This window comes from Suillus fuscotomentosus, assembly GCF_016647785.1.
Source record: "Suillus fuscotomentosus strain FC203 chromosome Unknown F5891scaffold_28, whole genome shotgun sequence".
Lineage (NCBI taxonomy): Eukaryota > Fungi > Basidiomycota > Agaricomycetes > Boletales > Suillaceae > Suillus > Suillus fuscotomentosus.
In genome coordinates this window covers 330519-353922 of record NW_024539540.1, presented here as the reverse complement: position 1 = coordinate 353922, position 23404 = coordinate 330519, and the positions used below count along the sequence as shown (strand labels likewise).

The 23404-nt window shown below is 47.9% G+C and overlaps 8 protein-coding genes and 1 non-coding gene across 9 annotated transcripts; 5 read left to right on the top strand and 4 right to left on the bottom strand.

Annotated features, from left to right (window-relative positions):
• Nucleotides 1–825: 825 nt before the first annotated feature.
• F5891DRAFT_952477 (uncharacterized protein) lies at nucleotides 826–1950 on the top strand (the record flags this gene model as incomplete). Its single annotated transcript, XM_041375114.1, has 1 exon — nucleotides 826–1950. The coding sequence occupies one exon, from the start codon at nucleotides 826–828 to the stop codon at nucleotides 1948–1950; it is 1125 nt and encodes a 374-aa protein (XP_041225789.1).
• A 146-nt stretch (nucleotides 1951–2096) lies between these two features.
• F5891DRAFT_324714 (GTP-binding protein Obg CgtA) lies at nucleotides 2097–4250 on the top strand. Its single transcript, XM_041371351.1, has 4 exons — nucleotides 2097–2413; nucleotides 2466–2508; nucleotides 2555–4053; nucleotides 4110–4250. Exons 1-3 carry the CDS (start codon nucleotides 2243–2245, stop codon nucleotides 4039–4041), a joined length of 1701 nt encoding a protein of 566 aa, XP_041225788.1. The 5' UTR covers nucleotides 2097–2242; the 3' UTR covers nucleotides 4042–4053; nucleotides 4110–4250.
• A 153-nt stretch (nucleotides 4251–4403) lies between these two features.
• F5891DRAFT_1128648 (uncharacterized protein) lies at nucleotides 4404–4844 on the bottom strand (the record flags this gene model as incomplete). The annotated part of the gene is made up of 2 exons (XM_041364300.1): nucleotides 4404–4521; nucleotides 4570–4844. 2 exons carry the CDS (start codon nucleotides 4842–4844, stop codon nucleotides 4404–4406), a joined length of 393 nt encoding a protein of 130 aa, XP_041225787.1.
• A 103-nt stretch (nucleotides 4845–4947) lies between these two features.
• On the top strand, nucleotides 4948–5021 carry F5891DRAFT_t78. Its single transcript has one exon. It is a non-coding gene; the product is annotated as a tRNA-Ala (tRNA).
• Nucleotides 5022–7757: 2736 nt separating this feature from the next.
• Nucleotides 7758–9028, bottom strand: F5891DRAFT_324629 (uncharacterized protein). The gene is made up of 3 exons (XM_041371350.1): nucleotides 8868–9028; nucleotides 8070–8812; nucleotides 7758–8007 (listed from the first exon to the last, which is right to left on the bottom strand). Exons 1-2 carry the CDS (start codon nucleotides 8888–8890, stop codon nucleotides 8074–8076), a joined length of 762 nt encoding a protein of 253 aa, XP_041225786.1. The 5' UTR covers nucleotides 8891–9028; the 3' UTR covers nucleotides 7758–8007; nucleotides 8070–8073.
• A 1373-nt stretch (nucleotides 9029–10401) lies between these two features.
• F5891DRAFT_1034707 (uncharacterized protein) lies at nucleotides 10402–11867 on the top strand. The gene is given in 8 exon segments (XM_041361773.1): nucleotides 10402–10687; nucleotides 10749–10880; nucleotides 10930–10989; nucleotides 11048–11079; nucleotides 11130–11186; nucleotides 11240–11314; nucleotides 11332–11340; nucleotides 11462–11867. The coding sequence occupies 8 exon segments, from the start codon at nucleotides 10613–10615 to the stop codon at nucleotides 11667–11669; spliced, it is 648 nt and encodes a 215-aa protein (XP_041225785.1). The 5' UTR covers nucleotides 10402–10612; the 3' UTR covers nucleotides 11670–11867.
• Nucleotides 11868–13543: 1676 nt separating this feature from the next.
• F5891DRAFT_324456 (acyl-CoA dehydrogenase NM domain-like protein) lies at nucleotides 13544–16137 on the bottom strand. Its single transcript, XM_041371349.1, has 8 exons — nucleotides 15922–16137; nucleotides 15667–15868; nucleotides 15494–15613; nucleotides 15297–15446; nucleotides 14724–15240; nucleotides 14630–14672; nucleotides 14565–14576; nucleotides 13544–14509 (listed from the first exon to the last, which is right to left on the bottom strand). Exons 1-8 carry the CDS (start codon nucleotides 16040–16042, stop codon nucleotides 14004–14006), a joined length of 1671 nt encoding a protein of 556 aa, XP_041225784.1. The 5' UTR covers nucleotides 16043–16137; the 3' UTR covers nucleotides 13544–14003.
• A 4015-nt stretch (nucleotides 16138–20152) lies between these two features.
• On the top strand, nucleotides 20153–22087 carry F5891DRAFT_1034688 (Smg-4/UPF3 family-domain-containing protein). Its single transcript, XM_041361772.1, has 5 exons — nucleotides 20153–20445; nucleotides 20510–20619; nucleotides 20672–20767; nucleotides 20818–20892; nucleotides 20947–22087. The coding sequence occupies exons 1-5, from the start codon at nucleotides 20231–20233 to the stop codon at nucleotides 21816–21818; spliced, it is 1368 nt and encodes a 455-aa protein (XP_041225783.1). The 5' UTR covers nucleotides 20153–20230; the 3' UTR covers nucleotides 21819–22087.
• A 181-nt stretch (nucleotides 22088–22268) lies between these two features.
• F5891DRAFT_980483 (uncharacterized protein) lies at nucleotides 22269–23152 on the bottom strand (the record flags this gene model as incomplete). The annotated part of the gene is made up of 5 exons (XM_041377005.1): nucleotides 22269–22560; nucleotides 22611–22691; nucleotides 22745–22842; nucleotides 22892–23032; nucleotides 23093–23152. The coding sequence occupies 5 exons, from the start codon at nucleotides 23150–23152 to the stop codon at nucleotides 22269–22271; spliced, it is 672 nt and encodes a 223-aa protein (XP_041225782.1).
• Nucleotides 23153–23404: the final 252 nt, after the last annotated feature.

Here is a 23404-nt window from a genome sequence, read left to right as displayed (position 1 = left end):
CCAGTCCAGCTGCGCTTGCTCGAGCTCGTAGTCGAGTTGTTTGAGCAACACGACGGGTTCTGAAGCAAGTTTATGGGTATCGCCGGCGATCCTATCCATGAAATTGAATTATTTGAAGATGCTACCTGAGAAAGCTTCAAGGGTTATTCAATCGTGAATATTCATATGTGCAAGCTAATACGCAATGATCATCGTGCTCGTGCGTCATCTTCCTGGATGTCGTATCTTGTGATCTTTCGTAATAGAACGGCATGAGCCATAGCTGGCATCTGTGAGGGTCTGTAGATTCTCTCCAGAAAGCTGGACGACTTTTTCCTTCGAGTCTTTCACCATTTCACGTACCATAACATATTGAATGACACAAACCCCTGAAGGAGTATCCGTGACGCGGAAGAAATTCACTGTAAATGGGTATTGTACGTGGATTGCATGCTCGGCATTTCGTGGATCCACCAGCGAATTTCCCTCCACGTAGCCAGCCACTGCGGAGCTGGGAAATGCTTTTGTATCGAAGGTCGATAATATGTGGGCGCTTAAACCCTTCGCACACGTGCGTTTTTCCAAGGGCCAATAAGATCGCTCAAAACCAGTCGTGCGAGGGGTTTCGAGAGGGCCGCCAGTAATTATAGGCACGTTGTATAAAGAGCATTACAGGCCATTGTGATGCTGTCCATCCGTTACGGGGTCCACACTCCCAGCCAATCACCACTTGACAAACGTGTCGCATGTCGTTCATAAGCCCTTGCGGATGAGAATATGAACTGTCATATGCATCTCTTCCGACCCATTGCAATTGCACCTCTCAAAGGTCCAGCAGAGATGGACATGTACGCCGAAAGCACCCCACGTAGGGCAAAGCGCTTGCGTTCGGCTTCGGACGCTGCTGTTGCAATACCTCCGCAGTCGGTCAATCCTCGATTGTCTAGCCCAATTTCCAGCGATGACCAGGCTGAAGATGACGCTTATGATACTCCAGCACCACAACTCAAACGTCGCGGTCGCAAACCTGGCGCGCTTTCACGCTCTGCACGTGAAGCTCAGCGGAAGATCAATCACTCGCTCATTGAAAAAGCCAGACGCACCAAAATTAATGATGCTCTGGCCGCCTTAAGAGAGCTTGTGCCTGCGGAATACAAGCGAGTCAATGAAGCTGTAGAGGTCAGTGATGAGGATGAAGACGACGAACGCAAGAAGGGCAAAGGAAAGGTGAAGGCAGGAGAAAAGGAATTCAAACTTGAGATACTGGTACGGACGGTGGCGTATCTTCAGGACCTGACAGAGAAGGTGAAGCGCCTCGAGGAAGATGGGTGCAAGCAGTGCATTTGCCAGTCATCTTCTTCTGACGCCAGAGGGTCCAAGCGAAGGAAGCATGACGTCGAGCAGGAAGATGGTGCAATGACTGAAGTGGGATCCGTTGAGGACTCATCCTCCCGCCTGCCATCCATCTCTACCTGGCTTCCACATTCGCAAGAACGGACTCGGAGAGCCCTGACTTCGTCCCAGTCACCATCTACCCGGCCAGTTCCGCGCTCTTCAAAGTCTCCATCACAACAGCTTCCAACACCTCCAACTTCCGCAATATTCACGAGCTCCTCCTCCGTCTCCGGAGTTCCACCCGTTCTGACGCTCCCTTCTCCGAGTACAATCCTTCCGCAGTCGGGAACACAGATGCAACCTTGTTTTTTGGGTTTTTCTCCACGACGGAGTCCCAGCGACACAGTATTGTCCTCGCCAGTGTACACTCCAGAGGATGAAACTGCTGCATCGCTATTGTTGCGCATCAGTACCTCCACGCTCATAACCTCACCACAACTGCCACTAAAGTCGACGTCCCCGTCAAGTTCAAGAAACGAGTTACGAACAGAACGACCACGAGAAGGGTCTGTGCATGCACTGACACCAAGCCATCTATTAGGTTTGACAGCACATGAAAGTGAAAACAGATTGTGATGAGATGTCATTGAAAGACGTACTTCCGAGTCGATTTTGACGCTTGTATATGTCTTGTAGCTTACGATTTTGCTCATACTTCAGTTATAAGGACTGTTAGTGTAGGCAACATTATGTATGACCTTCTGCCGATTGTAAAAACATGGTACTACTGTAATATATATTGACTATATTGAATCGGTGTACTACATAATAGTAGTACTGTACTACATGTAGAAGTTGTTCAGTGTTTGTAATTTATGTTTACTTCTTTAGGATCACCCAATTTTTACTTCGAAACTTCATCGCTTGTATGTTAAGACCATTCTGCAGGTCTCTATTCAGACAGAGACGGCTATTTTACTGCAGTGGCGCAGCGCGTCAGGAAGCTTCGAATGCTGCCATAGAGACACAAGAGGATGAAGACAACTTGCAGGATTTTCTTCGACGGCAACGAAAGACTGAGTGGAAGCGAAGACAAGGGGTGAGCTGCACCTCTAGGTCTACGCGTACCACCTGATAATAACATCGCGCAGGGCCAATCCTTCCTCGACAACCTTATAATCAACGTTCGAGGAGGTGTGTACACGTCTGAATTCACTCATGCATACTCAACATCATGCAGGCAATGGAGGTGACGGATGCGTTGCTTTCCACCGAGAAAAGTGGAAGCCCATGGGGCCTCCTTCAGGTGGTAGCGGCGGACGTGGAGGCGACGTCTATATTCTCCCTTCACCCAATCTCACCAGTCTTTCATCCATCCCAAAACGCGTACGAGGCGCCGCAGGCGGAAATGGCCAAGGGACATGGCAGAATGGCAAAAACGCACCACCAACAATCATAAAGGTTCCTCTAGGCACAGTGGTACGCGAACTTCTTCCAGGCGACTCACGACGCGCGAAGGATGAATGGGAAGCGGAGGAGGAAGGGCTGGAAGGGCTCAGTCCCGAGGACCGTCATGCGAAGCTTCGGGATAACAGATGGGTGCATTATCCGCGGTATGCGGATGATAATGTCAATCGTGATGTGTTCAAACAGGCGGAGGCAGCTCTTTACCGCGAGGAGAGAGCCAGGCGCTGGGCTAGGAAACAGAGGCTGCTATCGCCTATCAATCTCGACTTGGACAAGACGGGGGAAGTCGTGATTTCCGATGATGCACCTCTTGGAATGGGCCAGCAGGAGTGGCTGGGACATATTGTCGCGCGGGGTGGCAACGGTGGGTTGGGCAATCCGCATTTCTTGTCACCCATCAGCCGTTCACCCAAATTTGCAACGCGGGGACACGAGGGTGAGCGTTTAACGTTATACCTCGAACTCAAGATTCTCGCGGATATCGGACTTGTCGGGATGCCGAACGCGGGCAAGAGCACTCTTCTTCGCGCGTTGACTGGCGGTCGGGCGAAGACTGAGGTTGCTGGCTATGCGTTTACTACACTTAACCCCATCGTTGGTGTAATTCGTGTAGCAGAAGATGGAACCTTCGAAGGCTCCCTTCAGGGTGAAAATATTTTCGATGAAACTGCTATTGAGGAAGAGCGCCTCCGGGAGCGCGAACTTTCCGACACAGAAAATGTCCAAGAACAACTGCGCTTAGAAGATCATTCACCTGATTTCCCCCGGCCTGACATAGAACCAGGTCACGACTTTGACGTTCATGAGACCTTTCGCTTCACTGTCGCAGACAATCCTGGGCTCATATCCGGTGCATCAGAAAATGTTGGTCTGGGTCATTCCTTCCTGCGCTCAATGGAACGATCCCTCGCACTCGTCTATGTTGTGGACTTGTCTCGCCCAGAACCATGGGATGAGCTTAGAGACTTGAAAGACGAGCTAGAGAAATACCAACCAGGCATGAGCGATAAAGCTCATATGGTTATAGCGAACAAGGCGGACTTGTTGGGTGGCGAAGGGGATCAGGACGCGGTCGAGGAGGCGCATAAAAAGCTGAGGAGGCTCGAGGAGTACGTCAAGACAGAGATGATCGTGAAGACGCCGGACGGCGAGCGCATACTCGATGTCATTCCTACCTCGGCAAAGATGAGTCAGAACCTCAAGAGGGTGGTTGTGCTCATGCAGAAATATGTCCAGCAGGCTAGAACGGTAAAGGTTTAGCGGTTCAACTATGTATGTAATCATTTCTTTCTCCCTTGTGATCGTGAACTGATGTATATGTTACAAAGCATTTACCATCAGGCAGTCATTCGAGCCCACTAGCCAGTTCTCGCGCCGGCATGTGTCGCTTTATTCCTGACAGGAAGGGCGATTGTAGCCCACATCTAAGTAGGCAATGTACAGGAGATGTACATACTGTTGTGAGCTGGGGGTGCGAAACAATGCGTTTCGTCCACTTCTATAGAAGCGGGCCCCGTGCCAATGATTGCTAGCGGGATATTTAGCTATAAGAGGACCTTATTCATCCCCAACCCGATGTCATGAACATATCTCGCGGTTCTCTCGATGCTACACGAATTTCCTCATCCGCCATGTAGCGTTGAGATGAAAACGATCTCATCGTTATTGCGAAGTTGGTAGGAACCTTCCCCTTCAAGCTCCCAATCCGTGTTGTTAATCAGCACAAGGATCCCTGGGCGGCTAGAGATACTATAAGGTAAAGATTCAGTAGAAATAGAGACAGCGCACATCGTCCCATTCTCCATAAACAATTCCGAGCGCTCTTTGAGTAAATGATCACGAAGGTGATAAATCAAGTACTCCAGATCTGCTGCCTTCGTCTCTCCTGTGGATGGCGTATTGTTGTATGATGATGAAGTAGATGAAGACGAGGACGGAGAAGAGTGCGTGGAATTATCAGATGGCACAAATGAAGGGATGAGAACCGATTGATTCCGCTCGTTGCCAAATAGTAACTCGAGTCCACCACTGAATACAAGTTTGATCGTCATCGTGCCAGCCATCGTGGATATTGTTCAAGTTGATCGATCCAAATATCCAAGCTCAAGAAAATGGATGAGTCATATCAATGGTATCAAAGCAGTCAAATGTCTGCTACAGTTTGTAGGGCATATGGTGTAGCTGGTTATCACATCCGCTTAGCATGCGGGGGGTCTCCGGTTCGAGTCCGGATTTGTCCACATTCTTTTGCTGTAGCTCGTGATTTTTATTCATCTACTTGGCATCATCTCGACATTTTAATATTGCATGACTCTCGAAAACTGAACAGAAGACGCGCTCCCCCCACGTTTTCAGGGACAAATATTAATGAAACGTGATGAATCTTCTGGCAAAGCGACTTGTTGCCACTTACTTTGTGGCTGTTCTCGAAGCCACACTGGCAGCTTTTCGCAGGCTCCTTCCCAGCCCCCGCCTCGAATGTCGAGTGGCGATATCTGAGGGACTTGAACTTAAATTGGTTGTTTGAGTGAATACCGTCCGTATGGTGATCGTGTTCGAATGTGCATACATGCAGAAGGCGAACTTGAAGAGGCCTGGCGGTGGAGATGTCACCAGACGTGTCGGAAAATGTAGGCCCTCTGTGAGGATAACGAGGTGAGGGGCCGGAGATGGCAAAGTAGAATTTCGTTAGGATAAACAAATTACTCCATTCACAACAAATCTAGAAGACATGGACTGGCTAGGAAGGCTAACTCAAACTTCATCTACGACAATATTGCTCCAGCTGAGCTCCCTGCGGGTGATTTGTAATAAAAAAGGAGCCACCAACTTTTTTTTCACAATTCGAAGGCCGTCACAGAGAAAAAAGCTGTGTGCGATAGTAACGGCTAGATTTGAAGCCGCTCGGCTGTGACCTCCTCGCGTCATCAATTTGAAGATTTGCATGATCCCGCCGGTAAAAGGATGCAGCAAGCGTGATCTTGATTTCTCTACCAGGAAACACTGTGGCGGTAAATCCCGTCATTGCAATTAGATTGGTCACGGGGGACAAAGCCGCATCCACCGATGTCCGCATGCAGGCGGAACGCGTGAGGCAAGAGGAGACAAGATAATGACTGTTTCGTCATCGAACACCGACAAGTAGAAGGTAACTGAAGAAGCGATACTGTGCTGAGAGCGCTGAACAGTCCTGCCATAAGGTCTGGATGCACCGAAGTAGAATTCGACCAGGTCTGGCCACCCAATCGGTCACGGGGCTGATCTACAAACGTGCTTGGCGGTCCCTCCGGTTCTAGTCATCATTTTTTTTCCATAGAAGGCCTACTCGTCTACTCCCACTTGTATTCTGGGTTGCGGAACAAGCACAGAGAAGTGATCACCCGGAGCAGAGCATATGCGTATCCTGCCATCAACCATTGAGTGTGAAGTCATGTTAACCAATGCATCGCACCGTGATCGTGTTTCACCTATTGACATTATCATCCTGAGCTGAGGAAGATCATTGGCGACAATTAAGAGCAATGACTAGCCTTCTAGTTCATAATGCGTCGGAAATTTCTAACCTCGCAAGGTCAATACGAAATAATGGTGCGGGTGAAATATCCAGAATATTGCCCATGCCTGCCGGGGGCTTTGATCGGGTGCTGTAATGATAATTGGTGAGGGGAGCATACGATCAATCATGGATAAACAAGGATCACTTACAATTCTCTGATACAGTAATAGTTGATCTAAAATATTGAATAGTCTGACAGGGCAAATTTGGGGACTCACAGGTGTATCGTAAAGCCAGCGTTCGAGAAAGTGCAGCGTGTTTTATTTGCCTACACATTTATAACATCTTCATTCGAAGTTGTGATAGTCGTGTCACATCGATGAGCTGACGAGGTACGTACAAGTTGCTATATGGAGTGGTTACTAACATCAGTAGCGCAGTCAGCCAATAAAGAATCGTTAATTGTTAGATATGAGAAGACTGTACGCACCGCCGACCACAAGAGCGCGCTGTTTGGGAAGTACTACTGTCGAGCAGCGTTTAAACTCCGCCTGAAGCCATTCAATTCAAATATTCGTTCCTAGACGTTCTAAGAAACGACGCGTGCGCCAGGCTTAGTATTCCTTCTTCTCCGCACTCACCCGCATATTCTTTTCAGAAGAAGATTCAAGCACATGTACCCATCAAACTCTACGTATTCCCGTCAATCAACACTATCATGAACACCTCGAATCTTGAGCCCCCAGAAGGAGCCGGAGGTAAGAGTGTACGATCTTACAACCTTGACAACCACCAGGCTATGTCCGAGGGGAAAGTGGACTTACTCCGACTCTATGTCTATGGGAAGAAAACTAGGACGGACCTTCGAGTCTCTGAGGATCGGTTGTGGAACCTCGCACGGGCTGCCCACAACAAGAAATGGGCTAGCCAACATGCGGACCCGAACTTTATCGCTTGAAGAAGTTGCCAACAACGAGTCTTACTTAGATGAACCAGATACCCCCCTGTTGCCGTGACATGCCTAGACCTTATTACAATAAGATAAGGCACACTTTCAGTTTTCTTAAATCCACTCACTCCTACGACTCCGGGCCACAAAGTAGGCGAAGCTCTGTTCAAAGCCAATTCCTGCTCGAAAGCTTCTACTACTAATACAGTTCCACCATCCTCATCTTTTACGCACACAGGTTTGATCAAAGACTCGGACACCGTTCTTACGAAATCCATGGCCCGGACTCAGCATTCGAAATACCTAGACTCATTCCCGATCTTGCTAAAGCACGAGTTCGTGTTCCGCTCACTCTTCTCACCAGGGCTCCATTCTGGGAATCCTTCGATCATCAATATGACGAAAGGTCTTGTCCTGAACGACCCGAAATTGAGTGTCATATGAATCACACTTTGTCTTCAGCCTTCTGGTATACAATAAGCACTCGCCCTGATCTTTGAATTAAGTAGGAACGACTGAGACTCTTCCTTACATATATCCATTCATGGAGCTTCAAGACGGACTTTCCTTTTGACAACAGTCTTAGCATTAACGTGGGACGGGGGGACGATTCAGAATTTGTGGGCTTTCAAGTTCGTATAAACGAAATGCGTGGTTCAGAAATACATACGTATTAAGACAAACTAAGCAGTATAATACATATCATGTAGGGTTCACAAAGTACTGACTGATATAATGAGATTGCCATGGAGAGTCCAACCATGCTCATATTAAGTGTATCCTGTCAACAATCAAGGGACTTTTGAGTTCATTTTCGGAAGAATCAAATTCCGCAACTCTGACCTTCTCATGCAGAAGGAAGAGGCACATCCTCTCGGATGGTATTAAATAAATGATGAGATATGAGCTTTTCTTCAGCCATCTTCGCGAGGAGGTTACGCATCCAGGTGCGGCTTTCGGTGGTAACTTGATCATATTCTACATCCGCTGCGAGCTCAAGCAGTTGCTCGCGCTGTTCCGATGTGAATATTCCCAAGGACATTGTCTGGTTGCGTGAGCGTTCCTTTGTGTTGACTTTGAGCGCATTGGGATAATGGTACTGGTGCCAGTGCCCGTGCATCTCGAGCTGGGTGATATCCCAGACTTCAAAGCCACCGCTAAGAGTGGCGTTCACCCAATAGATGAGGACGTGTCTGGGATTACTGGGGTTAGAGTCCTTGTGAAGCCCAGTAGCCTGCAGAAAGACTTCTTTGTCTGACCAATCGTCGCCATATACCTGGGACAGATCACCAGAACCTCTCGTCGGCATAGGGGTAGTTGGCATGGTGTGTGAGGGTTGTGTGAGAGTCGTCGGAAGAGACTGTTGATTGTCAGGATAACCTCGATGTCGCATTCTTTTTATTCTACAATGTGCCACAACTATGCCACTGTGGCCACGATTATCCTGTGGCCGCAATGCTCCCGAAACGCAGTCATTCTTGTCCATTGTGTCGGCTATTAACTTGTAACAACACAACATGTAGACTGTAATTATATTGGTGAGAGCAGGGAATTCAATGAGACGTTGTAGGAATGGGCAGTTTGTTCTATATTCATGTCCGTCAGCCGATGATTACCAGCTGTCTTGTGACGTCAACCTACTGTCCATGGTTACGACTGGTCATGATCTTGGCTCCGGAGGCAGGGATACATAGATAGAGCCGGTCGGATCCCTCATGGTAGGAATCGAAACCTTGTGAGGCTCCTCGGCTACCTGCGCCAGTTCCGCCCAAGCTGTATACTCCAGAGTGTCAACATCTATTGATAGAAATGTTGATAAGCCACGTAGTACAGTTCTGATGACGAAGGCTCAGGTCTGCGATTCGGTTTCGAGAGAAAGGACGGTTGAAGACGGATCATAGAATGCTAAAGCTTGAAAAGTGATTGATAACTCACAGATGTCAGAGTGCTAATGTTATCACGTAATTGTCAGAGATTGGTCGCAGGTTATACGAGGCGACATTGAGCTCATGGGGATACCGCATTCGCATTGATGGGAGACTCCGACTTGGAGATAAGATACATTCCGATGCGACTTCAGTTCCCGTTGATGTTACCGGGAGCGAATGGGAGAAGGGCTTCAAGGCATCGCCATGTACTTGATGTTTAGTAACTGTTATGACGCATCTGCATCTGACACACCTGACCAGTACTCTCCCTGATGACAGCTGCGGCATGCACGTGCTGGAAAATTGTATCTTTCTTCCGATACCAGATTCGCAAGCATGTTTCACGGCATGTCAGAGGTTGTATGTACATATGTATATGCCGAATGATGATCGGTGAAGGGCCGTATACGAGATGGCGCCGGAGAAGTGCGGCCATTAACACCTGACAACGTTACATTGGTTCTGCCGTTTGAGGTCATGATTCATGTCAAATGGGGCCAGATTTTGCGTTACAACGTTCGATGGCACTTGGACACATGTGGGATACAATCTCCGCGTTATGCTAGGCAGTGTCAGCCTGAGGCCAATGCTTTCAGAGGCTGAGTAGATCGTGTCAATGAAAAGGACCAGGAAGAGCTTCGCGACTAGCACCGATTGATGTGCTGTACCACATGAGTTCGTCACGCAGGGTGGGTTGTGCGCAGTGCCGGGATATATGTTGGAGCATTAACTACACCAACACATACACAGGTCCTCACGGACTCATATGACGTGTCATGGAGCACATAGGAATATGTAGGAATTTGACTCCCTTTCTTGTTGCTCTCGGGTTTAATGCGTAGCCAGTAGGGTCGAATGGCAATTAGATGGCAGTACACTCTGAAGCGGTGAAAGAGGGCTTGGTTGCTTTGACATGAAGATAAAAGGATACTCACTAGCGCTGGATCCTCGTGGAGACCCCGAGGTAAAGTTCTAGAGGATGATCAAATGGAGGTCAATGATGTGACTAGTAGTAGCGTCCCTATTCGGATATTAATTGCACGCCGATTGTTGTTGTAAGTAATGCTCGCCAAGTTAGCGCTTGAGACGGTCATGGTCAACCACTCGAGCAGGAACGCCGAGAGCGAGAGCGATGGTCTACTACTTATCCTGTTCGAACGGAGTTAGTATCCCTCGAGGGAGAATTTGGTTTGAAACTGGGAAATCAATGTGAACGGAATTCAACGTGAGAAGATTGACTTCTGCAACTAAGCTGTACGTAAATCGAACCCGTCTCAGATTCTTTGCGCAAATTGTTAACACCCATCCCATTCATGGTTGCAACGTTGCTCGCTTCCCTGAACCCATAAATTCAACATTCTTTCATTACGCTCTCTCAGCTTTTGCTCTTGTATCCCACCAGCTCCAAAAAAATTTCCCTGTACTAAGTACAAGATCCTAATTCAAACCCCTTTCACGATGTTCACTTCTAAGACTCTTGTTTCTCTCGCTCTCCTTGTTTCCCGCCTCGCGTTTGTTCAAGCCGGTATCTATGTCAGTCGTCATCGCTCCATTTAAATTTATTTTTTTGGTTGACTTTTTTTGTTTCAAATAGGTAACGAGCCCGGTACAATCAACTGTTTGCCCAGCAGGTCAGCCCTGCAGTGTGGAGTGGGTTGACGATGGTCAGAGCCCTCTCTTGAACGACATTGGAGAATGCACTGTTGGCTTGTACAACGGCGAGATGGTAAAGAGATTGCAGCCCCAGTCAACTACTCACGCATGTCGCCTTGCAGGTCCTGACGCAGTCGCTTCCCTCCGTCAACGTTGCCAGCGCGCATTCCTTCACATTCACCGTACGTGTCTTTCATTTCATATTTATCGATTCGCTAATCACCGCGCATAATTACACAGCCCAGCCCATCCACTAGCGGCGATGGCGGCTAGTGTGTTCAACCATTATTTCAACTTGAGTTGCATTTAATAAGTGACGCAGTTACCTGGTGTTCACCTCAACCAGCGACGGTTACCAGAGCTGGTCCGGTACTTTTAGGTTAGTATGTTTTCCTTTGTTCAATATATCATCGATGACAATGCACCTCGCAGCGTCAGCGGTTCGACTGGAAGTTCTACCTCTGACATCACTTCAACATCTGGATCTTCGACACTTGGAGGTAGTTCGACTGGACTCTCCTCCTTAGCTGGAAGTACGACCTCAGTGGCTAATTCTACCTCTACAGGTGGTTCTAGCTCTGGGTCAGTGGCTTCATCTACTCTGCTTTCAAGTAGCTTCATATCAAGTAAAACTACGCTCGCTGTCCCATCTAGCACACAAACTTTGCCCTCCGTTGCAAGCACCCTTTCCGTGTCCTCTACTGTTTCTTCTGGCACAAGCACCCACAGTACCTCTGCTACCACCGCTGCCACCAGCGCGACCCCGTCGTCAACCCAATCCGGCGCTGCCACTCGCGCTGGTGCTTCAACCTCATTGGCCGGTGGTCTTGTTCTCGCCTTAGCTGGTGCTCTAGTATTCTGAAGTGTTGGTAGTTTAGAGGGTTAGAGGACTGTGATCGTGATACCTTCATTTTCTCTTTGAATACCCTTTCAGAGACGTTTTGCCAATGGCGATGCATGACACTTTATTGTATTATTCTTGACAGCTTTCACGTGTTTGTTTGTTGATATCATAGCGATTAATTGATCGGCGTCAATCTTACGAATGGAGAACTGCGAATGGCCAAAGGACTCAGTCTTGGATTGAAAGATCACCATAGCTATGGAATCATACTACCTATACTATGTACCTAGAAACGGGAAAGGGATTAGGTAGGGTAATGTCTAGAAAAGTGCATGTGGAACTGTAAATAAGAGAGCTCACACCTCGGTCTTATATAAATCACAAGATTGAAGACAGAGATTGTTTCAGGGTAGAGCCATTGATATACTGATACTTGGAGACGGAGAATCAAAGGGTGAACGTATGTGAGACGTATAACGAGTGTAACAGAAAAGGATGGGTAGTCAACTCGACAACCCGGCTGCCGGCGGCACTTATGGCCTCGTGGATTAATTTAATGGGTTCAGTTCTTGTGAGCCTTGTGGCACATTCAATTGCCTCTCGATTTAGCCTCTACCCTCCGAGTCGTGTATTTGTTTTGCATGATCAATACACTCTGCATGCATTGGGTCTGCTTAGGGAAGACTACTAGGCGTGGTTGCAATTCACTTGCGAACCTGCGGATTAATAAATATTGTAACGAGCAGCAACTATAAAGAATGCAAGCACAGAACTGGCGAGCAACCGACGAAAAAACAAATCCGCGCCTAGCTTGAAAATTCGCACTTTTTACAGTGAGTGTCATCCCACTAACCTGTGGATCCGGCTTATGACACTGATGATCTCTTGATGATCTTCTTCCTGACATCTACAGCTGTCAGTCCTCTTCGTGTATGAGCCACACCCAGCCCCGAGACCACTGTGTAATCGAGAACAGTTGGTTGGACTGACAAGAGACATTGCAAACTTTCTCGTCGCCTAGTGGCGGGCCATCAGAGAACCTGTGAGAAGAAGATATCGTCATATATCGTTATATATCGTAATATATAGGAAAGGTTTTCGTCACATTGTAATATAAAGTGATATAAAGCAATATATGACCATGTAAAAGCACCATAATCAGCATAATCCCCAGCAAGAACTCACCGGTTTACTGATGCGCCTACATGGCAGAGGGGGTAGAAACATCAAATTCTCTTCCCATCCAACTTCATCGACTTCCTGCATCCATAGGTGAATCACGTCAAAAGAGTGGCTTCTCCTCCCGGGCCTTGGTCGTAGTAGGACACTCGTTTGGAGGTTGCTCAGTTTATGTTAATGGCGGTTCAGAGACCTGTCGATTCTCACAGTATTGCACAGGACGTTTACTGCGCTGCATTTTCCTGCCTTGTTCTCCTCCATGATCCTCGTCGACGCGATGATTGATACTTACCAAGAAATTGCTTGGGAACACACGCAGTGCTTGGTCGGGGCTCCGTCGATAAGGCGCGATCAATGGCCATCACGGTGATTAAAATTTCATTGTGCTCTTGTGTCGGAGTACTACTGACTGTGATTGCAGAGAGGACGCTCTGCGTTCCTTCAAATCTTCACCTATGTTCTTCGCTTGGCACTTCGACGCTTCCCGTTCACGAGGCCCTTGTTCTTGCGAACCCACGAGCTAGCCGTGAAACATGGGAATTGATGGAAACGGTTGACGAAAAGATTGAGCTACTGTGAATTTTTGCCGGAAGATCAAGCCAGGATGTGTAAGTCAAGGCGGCAGGACCAAGTTTGCTGACTGATAGGCATTATCCAACAGGTGGAAGCGAGGAAGTAGCGTGCTCGGCGCCGACCCGCCAATTCATCTAATGTCATCTTCAAGACGTATGGCCATCTCGTCTGTATCTCTTCTTGAACTGTTATATAACTAACATAATTGTGAACTAGATCCCTCAAGAGGCTCTAGAAGAGCTTGATATGTTGACATGAAGGACTAATCGTTTGTCATCTAACTGTTCACACAGCACGAGTCATTGCCGACTTTCTGCACAGGTAATACGTTATTTCTTCAGGGAAATAAAAGCTCTAGAATCGTGTATAAGAACGAGCCGGAAACTTTTGGAACCATCACGGCACTGAAACTTTGACTAGGCCCTGAATAATATCACATAGAGCATGACATTGGTGTTTTCGAGACATTGAAAGTAAATGGGGAGAAAAACGAATCACTAGCTAATCGTGAGTAACTTGACGGAGCAACCGTCGCCAAAGATCCATCATATTTATGCAAGGTTGTAGGGACAGAGCTTTAAATTCGAGCTCGCTCCAAAACTAAAGTCGCGCCGCTGGTACCTGAGCCGGAGGGGAGCTATAGACAGGCAATGTCTTGCTAAATTCCTCCCAGCGCTCATCCGATATGATAGGTGACGACACGTATGGCTCAACCTCCATCGCAGTGAGCAACTCCTCCAAGCGAGGCAAAGCTGCCGACAAAGCAGCATCCTCCATATGCACGATGGCCTTCCGCGTAAACACGCCATGTTCTACATACCACGCAGCATCGGTCTTGATCGCATTGATAAGATACAGATCAATAAGACATTGGGGGACCCCTTGGTCGACAGCGGCGTCATAGGCCATGCGGTGTCCCATGGATTCGACCATTAGCTGACATCGTGGTTGCACATATTGCATGAACGCTTGCGTGAAATCGGATGAGGAGAAAACTGTCTCGGTTGCCTCATCGAATAACGAGATTTCGTGCATCGCAAGTGGCCCATCTGGGTGTGTCGAGAAAGGTAACTCGTACGCTTGCGACAAGGTATCTGCGACGAGTCCTATAATTTATCTGTAAGTCTTTGGTTTGTGCAAACATCGATGTACTGCACTGACGCATGGAAAGCGCTGGAAACTTTGATCAGCATCACGTCACCGGAGAAGGCTAAAATGTCATTTACCTAAAATGTCACCTTCAGCGATGCTGACTCCCCTCATCTCGCTCTGTGAAACAGGTTAATTCTTGTTTGAGCGTCAAAGAGAATGCGCTCGTACATAAAAGTTGGACAGCTGATTATATTCGAAGAGGCCTTGAGCTCCCAGTCTTTCAGACAGGACATAATTTGCAACTTGTGCATGCTGAACCATGACTGCTTTACAGCAAGCCGCAATGCCGTGTCGCACACGAACATCAAGATTCTTGTCCATAAACTGTTCGATAGCCCATTTGTGAAGTGCTTTCAGAACGAACGCCTGAGCAATGGCGTGCAATAAAGGGAGCTGTTGCGTTCGGTATGAAATTATGGGCAAAGGATTTCCTTGCAAACTGGTGACATGACGACGCTGAAAGTAACGCGCGGCGACGAACGATCCCACCTGGAGATAAGGTATCGCAAGTGAGCTGAGCGCTAGCGACCCGACCATAACACGCCATATAGACGACATGAAGTCACGATGGATTGTGTTGGACTTGGTGAGGTCCCCGAGAAGGGCCGAAGGCGGTAAGCGGACGTGATGGAAGCTTGTGAGCGCATGGTTGACGGGAGACGAGCCTCCTCTAGGTGGTAGCAACCTAGTCATAGAGCAATAAGTTTCAAATCGGTGAAATAAATTTAAAGAGGCACTCGCATCGAAGTCACCCCGTTGCACATATCATATCCGTCGTTCAGATTCACAAGAAACGGTCGAGGTCCTCGGCATTCGCCGTCCACGTACAGTTGTGCGAAAACAACGGCGACGCATGGAAGACCATTCACTGGAATGGTTGGCGGCATGAACCTGCATCATCGTGATTAGCAGCTCTCAAAGATATACTGATCTCGTACTTGGCATCCGAGGGCGACGGTGTATGGAGGTCGAATTCGCCTGTTGGAAGAAGTGTCGCTGATGTCTTCATTCGGAAAATGTCTAGGCCTCTCCCCAGCTCGGTAAGGCAGAATTGACCACTGCAAAGAGATTATGTAGTGCCTCTGCAACATGAACATGAAAGTTTGCTCACATGACATCCCACCGAAGAATGTCCTCGACGAGGGAGACCAAATCAGGTCTAGTAGTCGCAGCATATTTTGCAAGGGTTCCTGCGACCAGATTGTACTGGATTGTCACCAGCGTAGTCGCGGCTCCATCTCGGACTATGATCGGGTCGGTGTGGATGTCCCAAAAATTTTGCGTCAAATTCAATGTGTCATTAAGAGTGATGCCTGCAATACGAGATCAAGACATGCCCCGTGAAAAAAAACAGCTTGATACGCACCGAATGCTAAGCCAATGGCCTTGGCTCTATCGTATGAGAGAACCACTCGAGCATCGCGGCTGAGGAGCTCGGAGCGTTTCTTGAATAGATCTGATTGAGAAAGCTGCGACGTAGATGTCATAATGGAATGTCTCGGAGTGGGGGAACGAAGTATGTTACTTTAGTTTCTCCGACTCTCGTCTGTTATATACTGGGTAGTCACTGCCCACGTACCTTGATAAGAATGCACGTGAAGGACGCCACGCTAATCTAGTCATTATGGGTTAACGATGGCCACAATCATGTAGGCCATGAGGTTACAAGAAGTAAACCTTTCATGAATCTAGAGGTACGGGGGGGCAAAGGGGCCCCCAAGACTAGATAGTAATGTCTTACATAGAGTTACACTCTCAAAGACATAAATTGGACTTGAAAAAAAAAAAAAAAAAAGAAGTAAACCTCAAACTTTCAAGTTGGGTAACATCCAAAAAAGTTGAGCTGGTCGACACCTGTTCTGTACCAGCCATATTTGGTGTAGCTCGGAAGGCGTTTCGTAAATGATTGTCTTGGTTGTTACTCGGGATAAGTCTGTTCCACTGATTGCACAGTAGCGAACTTTTATCCAACACCTGGCAAAACTCAGTCATCACTCGTATCTGACAGAATCTATCAAAATGTCGCACGTACTATACATGGAGCAGCTTGTGTGTGAGTCGAGATACCTTGTAGATATTAACTTGAATATCATGATGCCCACTTGCCCGACAGCTTGGTGCGAGCCCGCTTGCTGGACGTAGCACATATCTGTAAATTCCAGGACCCGAAAAGGACCTTCCAGAAGAATGCGGTGCCTGTTACTGTTATCATTCCGCCACCATTCGCCGTTCAGCAGTGGCGAAAAAATGAATCTGGATGCCAGTAAGAACGTAATGAAAAGATCTGTGATGATTGGTGGACCTTGCTCGCTGAGTGGTGAACTCGGAGATCTTCACTTCTTCTGCTGTAACTGAAGTAATGCTCGTACCTCGCTCTAGGAGCCGAACAATTTCAGACCAGTAGTAAGAGGCCCATCACCAGATTTTCCTTTGCCTCGTGCAATGTTGCTCAAGATATGGGTCAGTTAATTAAATTCGTGGTCCAATTCATGCATCATCCAGTTAGTGTCATCCCCAAATGGTATACCCCAATGACGAGCCGACCAGCTCAGCCCCGTTGCTTGGCCAGCTGACATGCTCACAAATAGTCTAGTGCTTCAAAGCTCAAGCGCTCAGGCTTGAAGTTTAGTGCGAGTACGTGTCAGTGAACTGCTGAAAATCATGATTCATGAAAGTATCGATCTGTGAGGGAAAAAATCACAACACATCTTTTTGGCGATGTGATTTTTTTCATGTTCGACGGCTCAGAGGCTCAGAGCCCCCCGTCACTAACGTTGGGTGTTGGGGACTTCGTGCAGCGATTCTGTGGCTGCCCCACTTGATAACGGAAATGAAAGGTATAAGTGGGAAAGAAGAGTGAAATGGGTGAGCAGTGCAGTGCATGCCCTTCTGAACTAGTACTTGCCTGAGCAAACAAAGTACCGCCGACTCCTCGCATCTTACATCACTGACAACTCTTCATTACTAGATGTTCGGTTCCAAGTTCCAACATGCAATATTCGGACGGCATCACCGTGACGCCACCCACATGATTATTCAGGTTTCATCGTTTATGACCACTCTTGTTTAGTGTTGCTGCGAAGCGAATCGAAGTGGAGATTACACTTCAGTAGACTTCGATGTCGACGAAAACTCTTTGGAACAATGACTCGGAAGTCCACCAAAGTCTCACATTTTCGAAGCGATCAAAGCGAAGTTGGCGGCAACACTCCACGATAGGAAAATCGAATCTGCCAGAATTTGTTCTAAAATCTAAAATATTATTCATGTGCGCCAGTAATGGGTTTCATCGTAACATAGTAAATACGAGGACTCGCCTTCGGTCGGCTGCCGGCCCTCATTCTGTGCTCATGAAGTTACGAAGGCGTAGGTGCCATTCAACGTATTTACAGTAGCAAATAACCATGTCAGAAGGTCCTATTGTGATGTCTTTGACAGTCACAATGCACCGATCTCCAGTCAAAGGAGTTTTGCTGAAGCGTGGATGGCTTTGAGGATAGTAGCAGTGCATTCGCATATTCTGTTGCGGCCCAGCAACATATCAAGAAATTTCCATATCAAACCCATTCTCCTGTTTAACAGAGAAAGTACTGCGCGAAACTTTACCTGCTATGACGACTGTCGGAAAGGCGCGAGAGCCGTCAGGAAGAGGTTGTAAGTCCTAGACAAATCAATGAAAGAGATAAAAAGGATCACACACATCGTCAGCAAAGAGATGAAGAGAGTGTGCAAATTTGCCTTTGTCGTCGATGATAGGACCAATAGTGGTCCGTGCATCCAATAGATAGATCCTGTCTTCCACAGTCTGACGCGGTATTCCGTATTCGCACCAAATGTGAAACGTTGATTCGAAAATCTCCCAGTTCTGGAGTTGCAATGAAAGCATCATAACACCAGTAATTCTTTTTGTCAATCTGGTATCTGCTTCCGTTCTGAAGACCAACAACACCGTGAAATGAAGCAGAGGTCGCCATAGTGGTGAATGATAGAAAGGAGACAAACACAACAACACCACGCACAACACAGCATGACGCAGAAAACGGATAGAGCCGCGAAAAACCAAATGGCTTGACATGTGACAGTCCCTTCGCTTTTTGCACCCATCCTTTGGACTTCCTGAAGGGGTCCTGTCACAACCTGATAGACAACTTTCGGTCTTCCAATTCTTGGCTTTCAAGTTTCCTGCAATCACACCAGTAAAAACATATTCGGCCCAGGAGACTTTGTGCTCGCATCAACCACGATACAAGAGACAGGCAAGATATGCCTCAAATGTCCGCCATATAGGAATTGAGTGCCTTGTAGGCAACCAAGTGAAAAGGCTGTCGAACTCCAACTCGTGTTTTCTCATTATACATACAATCAAATATGAAGCTTAAGGACAGACACTCACAAACGGGGTGAACTGTTTCGGCTTTTACATGAAGTGCCAGTCTGTGTCAACTAATCTTCACAAGTAACGATCTGTGCCGATGTTGATAATTCTAGACTACAGTCAACTCCCTTAGCCTTAGTTTCGTATTTCCTTTGCGCTTGTTCGCATCCAACGATGCTGCAGTGTGCCTTTCAATGCAGGGTCATGCCATTGTCGTAGCATGGTGTAGGCATTTGCGATACTATAATTGTCTCGCACTTGTCAACTATTACTAGGAAATCAAACTCGGAATCGATCTTGTCGACTGGACTGTACAGACCTAAGGATAAAGGGCTACATGCACAGTATTAGCTAAAGAATGTTCACGATAGTTTCGAGCAAGCCTTTCGCCAGGTCAATGCAAACCAGGGGGTTGATGTCACAGTGACGCCTAGCAGCTGACTTGCGTTATCATCCTGCGACCCCTCAGTATAAGAAGAGGCGTGCTTGGTATTTGGATCATTCTATGTCAAAATCAGCACACTGTGAAACTCTCAGACATGCCATGCCTTCTCAAGCTTCTGGATCCGAGGGTCCCAGCGAAGCTCCAGAAGGAAGAACAAAATAGATTGTACTGCGGTGGTAGCACGGATGAGAACGAAATCAGGGGACAAACCTATAAACGGACGAGTGACCGTCAGGTCCGCTGCTCGCTCGTTTCATCGCACTGGATCTGCGTGGTGGGAGTGGGCTTTGATTATTGGATGCGCGTTTGCTATGGGAAAATATTTGGCTAATCTGCGTTTAATGCATGAACGTTGACACCCAATTGCAAGACGGCCGTACAAACCGTTATCAGAGAGGAAAACGAAAGGTGAAGTGAGAAGAAAGTGCCAGTGTGCCGCATGGTCACTATGCATGATAATCCACAAAAGCCCGGATCTCGAGTAAAACACGCCGCTCTGTATTGCGCAACGTGATAAATTGGCGACTGGGGTAGTAATCAGCCATATACGCCAGTCACGGTGGGATAATACTTCGACCGCTCTCGAGAGTCTAGGCTTGACGTTAATCGGTGTCCTCGAAGTTGACGTTATTCCTGTTCTTGGATTGCAACGTGAGGAATGTGCAACTGTCCATTGTCTAGAGAGTCTGGCTGACTCTGATCAGCAAGTTTGGACTCTTTCATATCATAGGTCATGTCGACGTTCGAATTGAAAAGTTGGCACTTAAGTAGAGTGAGAGTAAATTACCACAATAAGCCTGTATCCGCTGTCAAGCTACAGATTACCCCCTCGCATGCAAGCGCCGTTGCAATTCGATGTCCGTTGCAGAACCCAAGCGCAATCAAGCCAAGCAGAAGCAGAAAGATCCCAAGCCCCAGGTTCCAGCCAATGCAACTGAACGCCTGAAAACCATCATACGCCGTCTACCCCCCAATCTCCCCGAAGAAATATTCTGGCAGAGCGTTCAAACATGGGTCACGGATGACTCTGTTTCTTGGAAAATGTATCATGCCGGGAAGTTGAGCAAGAGGTGTGTTTTATTACTGTATCCTTGCGGCGTGAGTGACTGATTCAGTGCTGTGATGTGTTGGCAGGGCAAACCAGGAGAATGTCTCTTCGCGTGCGTATATTGCATTCAAGAATGAGGAGGTGCTCGCGACGTTCAGCCGTGAATACGATGGTCATCTCTTCAGGGACAAGGCAGGTGTGTGATAATTGAGCATAGCGCAGTTGCAGTCAAGTGATCTTTGCTGCAGGCAATGAGTCTCAGGCAGTAGTGGAGTTCGCTCCGTTCCAGAAGATACCCTCTGAGAAGAAAAAGACCGATGCGAGAAACGCAACGATCGATAAAGGTGCGGTTGGATCAGCGGTGAAATTCCCATCGTACTCAAATGATTTATAGATGAAGATTACATCTCTTTCCTCGAAGCGCTCAACAACGCCGAGAAATCCGAGCATACGTCCCTTGAAGCATTGAGTGAGGATCGCGTGATATATAGTAACATTATTTCTGATGTTATTTTATGATCAGTTGCAGCATCTCAACCACCTGCCGCTCCAAAAACTACGCCTCTCCTTGAAGCACTGAAGGCAGAGAAGTCAGCTCAGAAGGACAAGGAAGCCATCCTCCGTAACCATGCACACTACAAGGACATTTCTATCGCATCTGCTGCCAGGAAAGAAGAGGTGAAGAAGAAAGCTGCTGTCCCTGCTACAGCATCGCAGAAGCAGCCCGAAGCCAAACCTGCTCCACCCCTCAGCCGCAAAGCGAAGAAAGCCGCTGCTGCGGCCGCGGCCGCACAGCAGACTGGTCCTCCTGCCCAGACCGCGCAAACGACTCCTGCTGCATCGAAAGGCGCCTCTGCAGGGCATGCTAATCTGCCAGCCAAGCCTCCTCCACAAGCACCCGCTGTTCCTCGACAACGCCGCTCCTCGCAGACTCGTCAACAGGTGCCCAAAGTGCTCGCTGCATCTCTCCCTCCTAAACCAGCGGTACAGCCTGCTCCTGCCAGTGCAGAGGCCGCACCACCTGCAAGCAGTCGCAGGGGACGTCCAGTCGTTGGTCTGGGACGGCATTTCGAGGCCGCTTTAAATGGCGCGGTCGGCCCCAGCGGAGGAAAGAAACGCGAGAAAGATGCTCAACCGGCTCCCACGAGAGAGGCTGTGCAAAAAGATGTTCCGGATAAACCTAAGGATACCTTTGCATCGTCTTCTCCCAGCCTTGCTGTTCCCAGTATTTTGCAGCGCGGGGATGGACACGCTCCTGGGAACCCTATGATTATGCAACGCCCTCAGCCCAATCAAGTTCCTCAAAGTCCTCCTACTGCTGATTCGCATGTTGGCAGAGGGGGGGCACAGAGGAGAGGGCGTGGCAGAGGTAGGGGGGCTCCTCGTGGTGGCTAAGTGCAACGTCATCAAGTATACAAGCCTACTTTTTGTCCGCCATAAACGCCACCGCGAGGCTGGTGGAGATCCTTTGAGTTGCGCTGCACGGTTCATTGCAACATACTTGGAATCCAGTCGGGCCACCACAAGCAGTGACAGTCGTGTATGTTCACTTCGCGCTAGCCCAGCACCAACCTCTTGCAGCATGACAGATACTTTTACGAATCCCTTTGAGTAGATTTCAATGTTGGTAGTCAGACCCAGTACCTGCATGCATAGTGTTTACTAGTTAATCAGCAATCGAAATCACTTGTTCCGTTCCCATTATAACAATATTTCTACTGCCAGGCTATATTGACACAGAACCTTGTGTATAAGAGCAGCATCCCATCATAGTAAATGAGTTCAGGTATATCCAAATTCCGCTATAAAATATCCATTGAAGGAAGTCAAATCAAGATGAGATAATCACAAAAGCATTGCCCCGAGGAGAGATGCAGCAGCACCAACGAAGCATGTAATACCAGTGATGCCAATCTTGCCAGCGGCGCCAGTCTTGGTAGCAGTGGCTGAAGTTGAAGTGGATGATTGTGAGCCAGAAATGGAGACAACGGAGGACGTGGAAATGGTTTTCATAGATCCAGAAGCACTGGAAGTTCCAGTTGCAGTTGCGGTTGCAGTTGCGCCAATAGGTGCTGTTGATTGCCCGTTAATTTCAGCTTGCACAGTAGAGTTGAACGTTCCGGTCATGCCAGTCATCCTGTAGCGCCCGTGGTGAGTTATCTTTGACGAAACATGAAAATTACTCACGTGAATTTAGCAGAAAAGGCCTCCGCAGGGAATTGAGAGTTCGTAGCATCTTTCAGGTTGATTGATGTAAAGCGAACAAAACTGGAAAGAGTTGAATCGACCTGGCCTTGAACAAGACAGAGCGGGTTTCTTACTATTCATTGCTGTCTGGTCCGATGGTCCCATCGGGGGTGAAATTAATCGACGAAGTGGTCGACACGTCAACGCTGGAGCTGATAGTTTGGAGTAATGTCTGGCAAAAATAAGACTGTTGTCTTGTTTACTTCAGACTGATAACTGACCTGTTGGTTGGCGTTACCAGTGTAGATACCAATGAGAGAAGCACCGAAAGAAGCGAGGTTCGGAGACAGGCCATCGTCTTGCCAGTTGACAGTCGCCTGCTGACCAGCGGTAAAAGTGGTACTTGCAACAGGGGAGGTGATCTTCACAGCCAGGTGAATCGTGTCAATTTGACAATAAGAAATCTAAGAACGAATACGCACGAAGACGTTGGCGAGCGCGGAGCCCGCGAGAGCGAAAGAAATGACAGCCTTGCTAAACATTGCTTGTTTGCTATGACAAATGAGTGTTGTTCAAGAGAGTGTGGAGTGCTTGTAAAAGCAAAAGTCTATGCAGAATGATACGAAGACTAAAGAGAGAAGTCAGCAAGGCGACGACGGGAATACAGCCAACGGAGTTCGAACTTTCTATGACTTGCGCAAAAAGAATCACAGACATCCAAGCAACCGTAGGCAACCGTCTACTGTCCCGATTATCCCCTGTGCCTGGCTAGAGCAACCCGAATACTCTGCACA